At 39.2% G+C, this 15321-nt stretch overlaps 1 protein-coding gene across 4 annotated transcripts in view; it reads left to right on the forward strand.

The window, feature by feature from the left end:
* Positions 1-15321, forward strand: part of FNDC3B (fibronectin type III domain containing 3B) — a 338844-nt gene that overhangs the window by 232951 nt on the left and 90572 nt on the right. For all 4 annotated transcript variants that reach the window (XM_036930882.2, XM_036930884.2, XM_057499990.1 and 1 more), the window contains exons 7-8: positions 6970-7028; positions 14641-14792. In XM_036930882.2, the coding sequence (XP_036786777.2) occupies positions 6970-7028; positions 14641-14792 (211 nt within the window). The remainder of the gene's footprint in view (positions 1-6969; positions 7029-14640; positions 14793-15321) is intronic.

The following is a 15321-nucleotide window of genomic DNA, read 5'->3' on the forward strand; positions in this document are numbered from 1 at the left end:
TTGCTAAAAATGCTTTATTTTCTTGGGAGGAAATTTGCCTTTAGGGGAAAGAAAGATATAAGTCACTGAGCCGAATCCCCCTCCCACTTTTTTTTTTTTTTTTTTTTGACATTTCCAAGTAGGATGGTTCTTAGTTGACTGGGGCATGTTTAAACTAGAGGCCTCCATCTTAACTCCTTTTCAAGAAATTACCTATCCCCAAATGTATCTATTAATGCAAAATGAAATGCCTTTTCTCCATGTGGAGCACTATCCGGGAGTGCCCCCTAATCCTTTACCGATTAACACAATCTTCACTGCAGGAAAAAGAATTTCGAATATTAAGAAGGTAGTGATGTAAAAGGTGGGCTGTCACATCTGTCCACTTCAGCCGTGGTCACAAACACAATCGAAGCAGGTCGAAAAATAATTTTGATCTTCTTGCTTACCTCATGGCAAATACAACGTTGGCATATAAGATCTGCCTCCGAATTAATGTACTTGCTGCAGACCAGAGGGAAGTAGGCAAGCCTGGTAATGAAGAAAGAGGAGCTTGCATCAGAGCCTTACATTTCTACCTCTTCTAGGACAATCTCTTGTTCAGTTGGTGCACACCAAATTCTTAAGGGGAGGGGGGTGGAAACAGTTTTCTTTTTAATCTGATATAAAAGATATCCTAAAGGCAGATCACCAGAACTATTCTATTTTGTTTTGTTAATTTTTGTGAAAGGATCGGCTGTTCTTCCCTTCTCTCCTCTCTCACAATGTGGTTAATGTGTGTGTGTGAGTGATAGGCAGACAGACAGAGAGATAAAGAAGGCATGCAAGCAAGCAGAAGCTTGATCCAAACTGAAATATACTCTGTATAGCTGGGCTCTGAAGCTGGTTCATGGAAAGGCTGATAATTCACTGACTACTCCAAGGCATAGCTCAATTTTGCTTAGGGAGAGAGAGGCCAAGGTCTGAGTTAACTCAGTTGTTTAGGTAGTAGAATTCTGAATTTTGACATTTTCATACTAGAGTGTTAGCTTCATACGAGAGTTTATTTTATATGTGGTGAGTAACTGTCACTTAAACTCAGTTAAACATATGGTATTTTCACTCTCATGTATGTAAATTGTGCGCCTGGCATTTATTTACTCTTTAGACTGTGGCAGCAAAAATGGAAAAGCATTTTCACATTGTGGTGTGAATTCCTTTCTTTGTGAATTCATTTTTTCTCTTCTTTTCCCATTGTCACAATTTAGAACCTTGAAAGAATGAGCCCAGTCTGGCTTTGATGTGGCGTTTCTTCTGATATAGTAGGGTAGTGATTGTCCTGTCACTGCCTTTCCTCCTTATCACACCCTGCACTTTTTTTTTGAAGTATATTTGATATGCAGTCATTTATTTTCAATATTTTATACCTATTCTTTATTTTTTATGTTTGTCTTTTTTTACTGAAGTGTCGTTGATATACAATTTTATATTGGTTTTAAATATATGACATAGTGGTTCAACAGTTACCCATTATATTAAATCCTCACCCCCTCTAGTATAGTCACTATCTGTCAACGTAGGAAGATGTTACAGAATCATTGAATTTCTTCTCCATTCTGTACTACCATCCCTGTGACCACCTTATATTGTGATTGTGAATTATTGTACCCCTTTGACCCTCTCACCCTTCCCACTTACCCACCCCAACCCCTCCCCCATGGTAACCACCATTCACCTCTCAGTGTCTATGAGTCTACTGCTGTTTTGTTCATTTTGTTTTGCTTTATATTCCACAAGTAAGTGAAATCATATTGTATTTATCTTTCTACTTTCACTGAGCATAATACCCTCCAGATCCACGCATGTTGTCACAAATGGCAAGATTTCTTTTCTTAATGGCTGAGTAATATTCCATTGTGTATATGTACCATGTCTTCTTTACCCATTCATCTATTGATGGACACTTTGGTTGCTTCTATATCTTTGCTATTGTAAATAATGTGGCAATAATCATAAAGGTGCATATGTCTTTTCAAATCAGGGATTTTGTTTTCTTTAGGTAAATTCCTAGAAGTGGAGTTATAGGTTCAAATGGTATTTCTATTTTTAGTTTTCTGAGGAACCTCCATACTACCTTCCACAAAAGTTGCACCAATTTACATTCCCACCAACAGTTTAAGAGGGTTCCTTTTTCTCTACATCCTTGCCAACACTGCTATTTCTTGTGTTTTCAATAGTGGCCATTCTGATTGGTGTGATATCTTACTGTGGTTTTGATTTGCATTTCCCTGATAATTAGCAATGTGGAGGATCTTTCCATGTACCTGTCGGTCATCTGTATTTCTTCAGAAAAGTATATGTTCAGGTCCTCCACCCATTTTTTTTTTTTAGTTGGATTATTTGTGGGTTTTTTTGGTGTTGAGACATAGGAGTTCTTTATATATTTTGAATGTTAACTCCTTATCAGATGAGTCATTTATGAATATATTCTCCCATACTGTAGGATGCCTTTTTGTTCTGCTGATGGTGTCCCTTGATGTACAGAAGCTTTTTAGTTTGATGTAGTCCCACTTGTTCATTTTTTTATTTTTTTATTTTGTTTCCTTTGCCCGAGGAGATGTGTCCAGGAAAAAATTGCTCATACTTAAAGTCAAGAGATTTTTGCTTACATTTTCTTCTAAGAGTTTTATGGTTTCATGTCTTACATTTGAGTTTTTAATCTGTTTTGAGTTTACTTTTATGTATGGAGTTAGACAGTAAACCAGTTTCATTCTCTTGAATGTAGCTGTCCAGTTTTCCCAACACCAGTTATTGAAGAGACTTTCTTTTCCCCATTGTATATTCATGGCTCCTTTATTATATATTAATTGATCATACAAGCATGGTTTTATATCTGGTCTCTCTATTCTGTTTCATTGATCTATGGGTGTATTCTTATGCCAGTACCATACTGTTTTTGAGTACTGTAGCCTTGTAGTAAGTATATCTAGCATTCAGGGAGCATAATCCCCCAGCTTTGTTCTTTCTCAGGATTTCTTTGGCTATTTGGGGTCTTTTGTGGTTCATATGAATTTTAGGATTATTTGCTCTAGTTCATTGAAAAATGCCATTGGTATTTTGATAGGTATTGCATTGAATCTGTAAATTGCTTTGGGCAGGATGGCCATTTTGACAATATTAAATCTTCCTCTCTAGGAGCACAGGATAGATTTCCATTTATTTGTGTCCTCTTTAATTTCTCTCAGTAGTGTCTTACAGTTTTCAAAGTAGAGGTCTTTCACTCCTTGGTTAGGTTTATTCCTATGTATTTTATTCTTTGTGATACAATTGTAAATGAAATTGTTTTCCTAATTTCTCTTTCTGCTATTTGTTAGTATATAGGAATGCAACAGATTTCTTTGTATTAATTTTGTATCCTGCAGCTTTGCTGAATCCAGTTATTTGAATAGTTCTTGGTGGAGTCTTAAGGGTTTTTTATGTATAATATGTAATCTGCAAATAGTGACAGTTTAAATTCTTGCTTACCAATTTGGATGCTTTTTATTTCATTGTGCTGTCTGATTGCTGTGGCTAGGACCTCCAGTACTATGTTGAATAAAAGTGGTGAGAGTGGGCATCCTTGTCTTGTTCCTGATCTTAGAGGAAAAGCTTTCAGCTTTTCATCACTGCATATGATGTTGGCTGTGGGTTTGCCACATATAGTCTTTGTTATGTTGAAGTACATACCATCTCTACCCATTTTGTTGAGAGTTTTTATCATGAAAGGATGTTGAATTTTGTCAAATGCTTTTTCAACATGCATGTTTTGTTTCTGCTCTTCTCAGAATCCTTGGTTTATTTAGCTCCGTTCAAGGCCTACTTTTTCTCATTCTTCCTTTCCTCACATACTTTCTTCCCACATCTGAAGCTGTTTGCTCAATTTGACAGCTTTCTCTGAGTAAATAACCCATCAACACAAACCCTCTTCTGGGACTTAGGGGGTCTTTGCTGCCACCTTTTGCTTCTTCTCACCTCAATGCAAACACCCCACCAGTTGCAACCCTCTGCTCCTCTCTTTCCACATCTTCTCCCTAGGATCTCCTGATCCCTGTTAATTCCTCATGATGCAACCAAAGGTTCCACTTGCTTTTGACCAGTTACTGGACTTGGGGCCCTGGGGAAATCACATCTGCTCTCTGAGCCCCAGTTTCCTCATTCATTCCTCACCCTCATTCCCCAGTCAACAAAGACACCTGCAAGTGTTGTGCTGAGCACTGGAGGTGAAAACTTTGATGTGCAAAATAGATTTCAGTCCTGCCCACCACTGAAAAACGGAGCAGAGAATGTCTGTCTGCAAGGGAGGTTGTCAGAATTAGCCAGGTGGTTGTACATTGTCAGTGTGTACCTAGGTGCTCAGAAAATATCAACTTTTCTTACTGAAATCTAAGACAGACAAGGGAAGTCCTGACCTTTGTTTTTATCTCAGCCAGAACCTTTGGCTTGTTTTTCTGGCTCTTACCTGAAGCCCATTCTTTTCCGTTTTAAACAGATCTTTTCCCTCCCATTCTAATCCAACCCCCTTTCCCATTTTTCCTTTTTCTGTCAAAAGCATAACCATTTCTTCTGAAATCGGTTTGAAAGCTGGCTGGCGGGCAGGGCCTCCAACATTTGTGGGACAAAGCATCCTTTTTACTCTCTTTCATGCCTGATATCTAGTTCATAGTCCTGAGGAGTCTTCTTTTGCAGAGCCCTTTAATCCTTCCTTTCTCCCATTGTTGACTGGGTGATTATCTTTGTTCTAGTCTAAGCGTTTATTACCCCTAGGATAGGGACTGGCTGCTTGTCCTTGTGTCAGTCATGGCAGAAAGAAACAATGACCTCCTTCAGCTAGTTGTTTGATGTATTTGTCTACGTGTGTTTAAAACCTTGGTGTACTTCAAACTCAAGAATAACTGGAGATTGAGGAAGTTTTGTACAACTCTGCTTTTTTTTTCCCCTCTCTCTTAAACTGACATTTAACTTCTAAGATCAGCAGTATTTACAGTTTACTTAGTAGGAGCTTTCAGAAAATGTGAGGTTGTGTACACTCTGACTTACAATTATAAACCATATTTTAATATGAATGCTTGATTATAAATGAGATGCAAGATGACATTTGGACTATTAAATGTGAATTTTCTTTTAGTTGTAATTTAAAAATATATGTAATTGCCACCAGCCCATTTGTTTTTCTCACCAAAATAAATATGTTCTAAATAGAATACAATGGGGAAAAAATGAAGAAAAACGATCCTTTTAAAGTTTAGGTTGGTTCCAACTAGAAGTTCTTACTATGTTTTATATGGACTTGGTTTATTTATTTAGTCAGTGGTATCTACTGAGCTCTGATCATGCAGACTGTGCCCGGTGCTGTGGGCTAAATGGTGAATGTGTCCTACAAGGGGATCAGCAAATGGCAGCCTGTTTTTGTATGGTTCACAAACTAAAATGGTTGTTACATGAATAAGTAACAGAGAATATTTTACAAAACAAGAATATGTAACAGAGGCCTATATGTGGCCTGCAAATTTAAAAATATTTATCTGGTTCTTTACAGGAAAAAAATTTGTTGACTTTGGATCTACCTATAATATCTCTGCCTTCCTGCAACTTTTTTTTTAGTAGGAAAGACCAGTAATAAGCAAGGGAACAAATAAACCAGAGAATTAACTTTTAGATTTTGATAACTGATAGGAAGGAAGGAAGGAAGATATGAGAATGACTAGACTGCGGCTGGGGCAAGGGCTGGAGGTTGAAGTGGGATTCTTTGAAAAGGTGACTTTGAGATTAGACCTGAGCAGTGAGTATGACAGCCCTGGGAAGAGCTGGGTTTACTAACCTCTCATCCCCTAGCTCCATCCCCTTTACTTCCAAATGCCTGCTTGTCTACAGGGCTCAGGTAGATTTCCTAGGAAACCTTCTAGAATTCTGTCTTTAGAAAACCTATCACATGGAATTACTTACTTGTTTTCATTTTCCTCCCACTAAACATAAACTATCTTGAGGGCAAGGACATAGGTCTTTTTAATCATATATCTGTAGCATTTAGCTCATAAACTGGGTTTAACAGTTAAATAGATCTGTAAACTCAAAATTAGGTTCCATCAAATACATTGTGAAAGTCAAGATGTTCCTCTAGCAAAATAGATTCTTAAGTTTAAATCCTATCATTTATTATTTTTTTTGTACACATCCTTCCCACCCCTTCCTCTCTATTCCAAGCACTTTTTCCCTTTTATTTCTAAAACAATTCTTGCCCCACCAAAATTCTTGCTCTTTTTTCTCATGTTGTTAAAAGACACCATCGTCAATCTGGATGATCAAACTAGGAATTATTTTTGATTCTTCTCATTCCCTAACCCTAGTCTATCACATCGAATCCTTCAGCACTTATCCCTCCCAAGCCAGCTCCGTCTTTCACCTGGACCAGTGTACTTACTGGCTGGTCTTTCTGCTTCCACCCTTACCTTCTGTATGTCCATTATTCATACAGAAGTCAAACAGATCTTTCCAAACTCAAAGTAAGATCCTTTTGTCAGTCCATCCACTTATACTCCAGTGGCAACCCATTGAACTTAGTAGAATTGAACTAAAAATTCTGAACTCATAAGCCGTGCATGAACTGGCCTCTTTCCCTTCAACCTTGTCTCTTCATTGCCCTTAGCTTCTAGCTGCTCTGGCTTCCCCCTTCTCCTTCATAGGACTTCTTATTCCCTGTTGCCTGTTGAATTATTAGGTCGATCTCAGTGTTAATCTAGTCAACTTTGTGAATGTGCAAACTGACACAGTGGCAATTTAGCACAACCACAGTGAAGACTTCTATTCCAAAGTCATCCCCATTCCTGATATCATGTTTGTGGTACCAAAATTTCATGATAACAGGCAACTAACTTAATGATAGCTCTAGCTATGGGCTTTGGGGAAGGAACTGGACAACCTTATTACCTTCTAAGTATATTAACTGTTTTTCTTTTTTTCTCTTTTGCCATGCAGAGTATGAGTTGGAAGTAAAGAGGGTGCAAGACATTCTTTCAGGAATAGAGAAACCACAGGTATGTCTTCTGGATTTCTCAGAATAAATGACACTTTCTTAAGTATTTCAAGGGCGCTTTTTTTTTTTTCACCACCATAGTAGGTAAGCAGAAGGGCTCCTTCTCATTGCAGATTATTTATAAATATGAAATAGTGTTGTTATTAATGGAGCATGAAAATATAGAACAGCAGTCTTCTGTTAAGTCATAATCCACTGAAGTGTTCTTTCTTTAGATGTTCTTAATGAAATTAGGTATTCTTCCCAACTTCCAAGGATACATCCCCACCCCAGCCCCCACTTTATGTCTTCAGAATGGTTTTCTTCCAGTAATTTCCTTTTACTTGCATAAATGTAGAAATAATAATTTTTGAAAACCTCAGTAACCCCAAGTATTTTCCAGGTAAATTTCAAAAAGATTTTTAAATATTAGCTGAGAAAAATAATACCAAAATATTGAATGTAATGGTAAGAAAAAATCATTGGTAGGAGAAGTGATATTGTGAAATTTTAAGTTTGCCAGGTGCTTTGAAACTCAAGTGAAAAAGTCAAAGTGTTGATTCAGCCTTTCATCTGAGATTAGAGTGCCATAAGTTCTTTGGATATTTTCTAACTGAATTGGAAAACCTTGATTCTTCATCTGTTTCAAAAACTGAGGCTTTTCTGCCGAAGAGTCCAAACATGCCTTGGGGCACATAGCTGGGTTTGACTCTGTGCCTGAAAGCACAAGGTGTGTGTTGGAGGACGGGCAGTAGGGGTGGTGCTGATGTTGGGTTGGGGAGTATGTACTTAATCTGGTAAGGAGCAGGTTACTATTGATAGTTTTTGAGCAAAGAAGGTTTGTAACCAGGGCTGTACTTTGAGGATGATCCAACAGTTGGCAGATGCCCTGGAGTGAGAACAGGATGGATCCAGAGACACAGGTGCTGAAGTCTGTTCCTGTGGGGCTGGTGAGTGGCTCTCGTGTGGTGTCAGGCATGGCGAGATGGGGCAGGTACCAGGCCCCGGAGAGCATCAGTAAGGCATTACAACCTATTACATAACGGGCTCATGGATAACTGGGCTTTCAGGCTTAGATGCTTCCCCAAAGACATCTTCCCTGATTGCTATCCCCATCCATCAAATGGGATACTCCACATAGTATTTAGAATCAGTGGTCCTACCCCAGCTTCACTGTGCCCTAAATATATTTAGTACATTATGTGCCATTTACTCACTTCTCTGTCTTTTCCAGTACTCTCTCTGAGTTCCTCTAACATAGGTTCATGTTTATGTCTTTTTTTATACCTTCAGTGCCATTCTTAGATGTAGCATTTGTTTTACTGTTAAGGCATCTAGGAAGATAAATACAGTGGGTAGTACTAGGAGATCAACACTGTGAGGGGAACAAGACATCAGGAAATCGCCTGTGTTGGAATCACCATTCTCCTCATGGGCTTGGATGATAGCTGTAGGGGGAGGGGAGTAGAGTGTAGAGAGAGACGAGAAAAGGCTGGAGGGAAGAATTACAGAGAAAACTTACATTTATAATGCAGTAGAAAGAAGAAAACTCCATGAAGAAAACAGAGAGTACTAATCAGAAAGAGAAAGCACAGCGGGTTAGTTGAGTGTCCCAGAGGCAGTCACAAAACTGCATAGATGTATCTCTGTCATGTGTACACACACTGTTTTTCCTGAGTTTTTCCAAGTATATTCTTTGGCAGAGTCTGTGTTCCTGAGGATCATGTGGCTCTAGCAAAATAAATGTTTAATGCATTGGTCCTTTCTTTGAATCAGCATTTGTTAAACACTCTCATTACAGTTTTTATAGCAGTGTAGACAGGCTTTGTGTAAACAGTTAAGATGTAATGTGTATTATGGTAAAATTGTCATCTTGAGAGTTCAGAAAATCCAAAATGGGTCTCACTAGGCTAAAATCGAGGTGTCAGCAGGGCTATATTCCTTTCTGGAGGCTCTGAAGGTAGTTTCCTCATCTTTCCCAGCTTCTTCTAGAGGCTGCCTGCATTCCTTGGCTCATGGCCCCTTCCATCCTTATATCTCCTTCTCTGACCCTCCTGCCTCCCTCTTTTACCAATAAGGGCCCTTGTGGCTGCATCAGGACCACCTGAATAATCCAGGATAGTCTCTGTCTTCAAGATCCTCAACTTAATCACGTCTGTAGAGTCCTTTTTAACTTGCAGGGTAATGTGTTCACAGGTTTTGGGGATTAGGTTGTGGACAACTTTGGGGGGTTCATTATTTTGTGCATCACACCACCCCTGCTCCCCACATAAACCTTCTCTACCTGGTGACAGTGTGCTCATCCTCCACAGCCCAGTTAGTTGTTTAGTTTTTCTCCCTTCCTTCCTCGGCCTTCCCCTCCTTCCCCATCTCTGCTTGAGGTTCTTATTCATGATTGTGTCTTGCTTTTCTTTGTGCCCTTAATACCTAGTGCAATCCTTGGCACATCATGAACCCTTAACAAATATTTGCTGAATAAATGTGTGGCAGACGCCAGTGGCTGGAGCTAGGTTCTGGCAGGGGAGACAAATGCCTGAAGGTTGGCCAGCATCAGATGTGGCTCTGCCAGCGTGGTGGAATGTGGGGACGGCTGGTGCCAGAGTACAAGGCGGCTGCAGGAAGGGAAGGGCCCGCCTGTGCTTTACAGTCTGGGTCCAGTGTGGCCATTAACCGCCTTTGGGACCTTGGCTCAGTTATATAACCTCCCTGAGCCTCAGTTTCCCCATCTTTGAAAGATAGGAAAATAAATGTCCCATGGGGCTCAGAAGTTCACAGGTTGCAGGGATTATGCTGTTTATAGAGCACTTGAGGTATTTCTCTATAGTTTATAGCCTATCATTATCATTATGCAAAAGTGAAATTCCATGCCATGCTTCGAAATGGGAAAGAGATGTCCAGGCCCTTTCCAGGGAAAGATGCAGGACTGCAGAAATTTGGCCCACACAGTTGTGTAAAGGTTGGTTGGTCTCAGTTTTTTTTTTTTCTTTTAGCCATTTCTGGTAACACCTTTAAATCAAAGACACATATTTTTCTTTGAAATTTTAGAAATGATTTGCTTTAAGTGTAGAAACAATATTTAGGAATTATGATTCCAATCATCTTTCTAGAACTTTGGGCACCCTGAATTAAGCAAGTCATTTACTCTTCAGAAACCCAGATACTATAAAGATCCAAATACTTAGTCATTAAGTAAAACAACATGCAAATCTAGTACGTATTTGTCCTGAGACTAAGAATTAGGTGCCTTGGAAACTGCACTCATAGAGCCACTGCTGCATCAGAGGAATAAGGTTGATAATATTCTATGTGGTTTGGGAATTAACCTCTATTAGTACCAGCCACCTCCAACCTAACATGGTTTAATCTGCTCTGATGCTGGTGCTAGACCTCCCTCACATGCTGCCAGGCTGTTTATTTTCTGGATGTAAATAAATGTAACCTACAATTGTGGTTCTGTATTGTTTCCATGCTTGAATGTTTTGCTTGTAGAAACAGTTGACTTGTTGGTTCCAGAAGTGAGTAAACTGACCTAGAAGAACAACTAGCCCTACAAGAAGCAATTCCCTGAAAGATCAACAACAGTATCTGGAAACAGATTTGAGGTTCTTAGCAGTTAAGGAATTAGAGATGATTGTTTAGTTATCCTTTGTCTTTGAATAATGATGTATTTGGCCTTTTTAAAAAAAATTTTCCTTCATGTTATTATTTTTCATGATGGTACTTTTGAGTTGAAACCAATACTTCTGTGGCAGTGTGTCCTTAACATAACTCCCTAATTGGATCAGCAGGCCTCCCACATAGTTAAATCCAAAACATGACCAAATTTAGAAGCTATGAACTTACATAGAAATATTTTTGAACATGGGAGTAACAATTTAGTAACTTCATGAGAATAAATGGTGTTTCTGATCCAAATCATGAACATCATTTGCATATAATATGGTCTAAGAATTAAGGTAGTAAAATTTGCAGAATAGTTTTAAAATACTGAGATGAATAGAAGAGAAGGGGACAAGGAGAAAAAGCTAAGGATTGCATATCAAATAGCTTACAAGTTAAGGTAGTCTTATTTTCTTATGTGTATAACTTATTGCTTCTTTTAGCTAGCAACTGCCCTTGAGTTGGAGTCTATTTAATAAATACACAGACAAGAATGGTTTCTAATCAGTATGTCATGATTTAAAAAGTAGATGATGGTTTTGTGAGTCCTTCAAGATACTTCAAAGCAGTTTGATTTCAATGCAACCTGAACACTAGTAACTTACTCAACAGCCCTTTTACATCACGAGTGCCAAAACAAATGTCAAGTTGGGTCTTGTCCAATAATTTTGTAACTAAAATCACCACTTTCGTCACCATTACAAAGGAGATTGACTTCTGTTTACAGTAGAACACGTAAACATCAGGAAGCCAATTAGTTCTATGGCTTCTAAACTTCTGTTTTTGGCTAACAGCCATGGCGGTCATTGTGATGATCAGATTAGCCTGCCCAGTTCAGCTCAGCGGTCATGCTGGGCAGACAGCTTCACCACGGAGAGGGAGGCTTGTAAGGTGAAGCTCTTGTAAGAGCACTGCGGCTCCGAAATAGGCTTGAACCCAACCAGAATTCTTCATGTCCCAAATCTGTCATTAAGGCTGTCACCTTCCTGGGCACTTGGAATGCATCTGGTGCTGAGGATTCCTCTTTACATGACATTCTCCTGAAGGCACCAAGTCACTTCCTGGTCTGGTCCTTGAAATGGAAGTGAGTTCCCAGTTCTAACAGAAGAAGCACTGTTTCTCTAAGGATTCCAATCCCCAAAGAAGGAAACCCGAGGCCCAGGTGACAGGGAAAGGGAGAGGGAGGGAGCAGGAGCACAGAAGGGGGTTGGCCCCAGAACAGTAGTGATAATCTGGGTGACAGGCTGCCTCAGCTCAGGGAAAGAATTCCCAGAAGCCGCTGTCCTTTCAAAATGATGCTCAGCTCTCCAAGCTCATTCTGGTAGTCCAGCCTATCCGGAGACGGCATTAGTACAGAGATCTGTGTTCCCATGGTAGTTTGCCTCCATAAGGCTTGCTCTGGGAATCTAGGGGAGCGGTGAACATTATTTTAGTTGATTCTTTAAGTGTTGTACATCATTGTTAAGTAATAATTTAAGTCCTACAGGAAAAGAACAAATTCTTAACAGCTAATGAAAAAGATAGAATTTAAAGGGGTGTGAGTTTATGGATACTTGTTCAGTATCTAAAGTGCTAGCATTTGACTGAGCTATTTTGAGACGTGAGTTATTTCACACCACCATTCATAGAATCAGTGTTACTACACTATGTACTTGGAATTCTGCAAAGCAGCCATTTATCACCTCACTTGAAAGTTTCCCAGCACCAGCTCATACTCCTTTTTAATTATAAGCTGAACTCTTCATAGCAAAATATCTCATAAGTTAAAAATCATATATAATACCCAATATCTCAAGATTACTCATTAATTATGTGTCAAGAAATTCAGCAAACACATGGTGTAATACATGGTAGAAATGCTGCCTTAAAATGAAAAAATACATGGCAAAAATACTGCCTTAAAATGTAGTCAGAACAACATGCAGATAACCAGGTAAAGCAGAGAATAATGAAATGAGTGCCAAATATAGGTACCAGCAAAATGTGGCCAGAGCACAAAGAAATAATGATTGATTTTGAGCAGAGGATCAGGCAGGAACATAAAGAAACCATTCGTGAATTGGTCTCAAGCCACTGCGGGTCCCTCTGTGCCCTGTATATCTGCCACGAGGCCCCTCACACACCTCTCTCTCCACCAGGTTGGTGCTCCTTGAGGCAGAGATCATATCTTAAACATCTTTGTGTCGACAGCCCCTCACTGGGTGAAGAATGATGATTAAATGAATAAGCAAAGACAGCATTTGAACTGGGTCTAAAAGAAGTTTGTTTAAGCCAAGAAAGCAGGAAAGTCAGAAGCTAAATCACAGGGGAGAGAGGGCACAGTATCCCAAAAGGGTGTTAGAGCACAAGGTGGGTTGGGCAGAGGAGTAGCTGACAGGAGTCATAGCAAAAAGGAAAGACTTTGATTGTGTAACAGTCTCTCCTCAGATATTTTAAAGAGGTGTGTAATGCTAGTCTGCTATCCACTGTGTCACCTGTTATCAGCTCAGACTATCTTATTCCCTTTGATTTTTATTTTTCATTCAATAAACATTTACTCACAGTTGAATATGACTTAGGCCCTGCCCTTTGGGAGTCCTGAGGTCCCATATGGAAGGAAGGTAGACAAATTCCATAAACATGATTCACAGTGGTAGCCATGCCAGCAAAGCGCTGTAGAACGGAGGCATGAAGATGGGTCAGATACTTCAGGGAAGTCTGCTTGAGGATAGTGAGGCCCAGCTGGGGTCTTGAAGGATGAGTAGGCATTTGATTAGATTGGTTAAATATATCCTGATGCTCTATCTATCTGGAACAGACATGATATGGAGGGATCTCTCCTAAAAATGAAGTGAATGACAGACTAAAGGGATACTCAGTACTCATTTTCCATGTTGATTATTCATACTTTTAAATTATTTTATATTAAATGTTAATACTTTCTATAGATCAGATAGTAACAAAAATGGAAGAAAAAAGAGACTATAGTTTATGTATCTCCATCCACAGCCTAATAACTTACAGCTGTAAAGCTTTAATGAACATTAAGCTTTTAACATCTGTTATTGTCTTAATTTGTTTGGAATATATTATCCAGACCAATATCCAAAATAGCCTTTAGAAAATTAGAATATCAAAGTTCTGTTGATGAATTTAAATAATTGGATGAGATTAGGAATTAGGTTGGGTTTCTCCAGAAACAGATTCTGAAACAAAGCTTGGAGTACAAATAGTGTACATGGGGAGGTGCCCCAGGAAGCACCAGCTGGAGTGGGGACCTGGGGTGGAAGGTCCAGAAGCTCAGTGCAGGGTCCGTTAATGAGCAGCTTACGACTGTGGGCAGGCAGTCAGCTGGCTGACAGTGTGGAACATGGGGTCTGCATAAGGGGAGAAAGGGGTGTTTAGAGTCCCGGGGGCCTTAGTTCAAATGAAGTCTCACACGGAGGCTAAACCAATGAGGTAAAAGCAAAGTGAAGAGGTAGAAATCTCAACGTCTACACATGTTTCTATCCCAGGTCCGCCTGGGCCTTGGCTCCACACCCCTTCATTGGGCTCTCCTGGGAACCTGCAGGCCTTCAAAGAGCATGGTTTGAAAAGTGTTGGTTTTGAAGGCTTGGAGACCACCAGAAAGTACCTGTGGATATGGCTCCTTCCATATAATATGACAGCCATCTTGGAGATACTGAAGATTCACACTCAACTCTTTACCTTTAAAAAAAAGTTCCTAAACAAGACTGATCATTTTACTTTCTGGAGGATTGAATATAAATCGCATTAAAGGACAAATGTTTCAGGAGCTACATTGGCCATCAGAACCTGGACAAGAGGCCACCATGTAGGCTTTTTTGTTGTCGTGGTTAAAATTGCTCACCTTGCATTAACAGCCAGTTTTATGCTTCTTCTAATAATCACTAAAATGTTATTAGAAGAAAGAGGTACTGTCTGATGCATGTGAAATGGATTTGAATACTTTTGTCTATGTTTTTCTTTCTCAGGTTTCTAATATTCAGGCAAGAGCAGTTGTGTTGTCCTGGGCTCCCCCTGTTGGACTTCCATGTGGACCCCACAGTGGTCTTTCCTTCCCCTACAGTTATGAGGTTGCTCTTTCAGACAAAGGGCGAGATGGAAAATACAAGATAATTTACAGGTAGTGTATATTTCTGTGGATTTTTCTCTTCTGCTGAACTGTGAAATTGGAGTCATTTAGGAAAATAAAAAATAAAAAAATTATTAAAGGCTTTGCAAACTTTGCTTTAAGTAGTTCATTTCAAGAATTAGTGATATTATAATGTCGAATTATTTTTGTCCAGAGTAATTATCAGTCAGAAATGACTTTTATAGACCTGTTTGGTGTTGGTGAAATATATCACGTGGTTATGTTAGCTTGTCTGTGTAGTATGAAAGAAAAATGTCCATCAGTGTCAATTAGGGCTATAAGCAGGTATGGCTTTCAGTTTGTACACACATCATGCACTCATATTACTTCTTTTTAGACCCAAACTTTTCTCCAGTCTTGTTTTTTTTTTTTTTTTTTTTTTAAATAATTATTTTTTATTGAAGGGTAGTTGACGCACAGTATTACATTACATTAGTTTCAAGTGTACAACACAGTGGTAGAACATTATATACATAATTCTAGGTTCCAGCTATCACCCTACCAAGCTGTTACAATATCT

This window comes from Manis pentadactyla, chromosome 1 (assembly GCF_030020395.1).
Source record: "Manis pentadactyla isolate mManPen7 chromosome 1, mManPen7.hap1, whole genome shotgun sequence".
Taxonomy (NCBI): Eukaryota; Metazoa; Chordata; class Mammalia; order Pholidota; family Manidae; genus Manis; species Manis pentadactyla.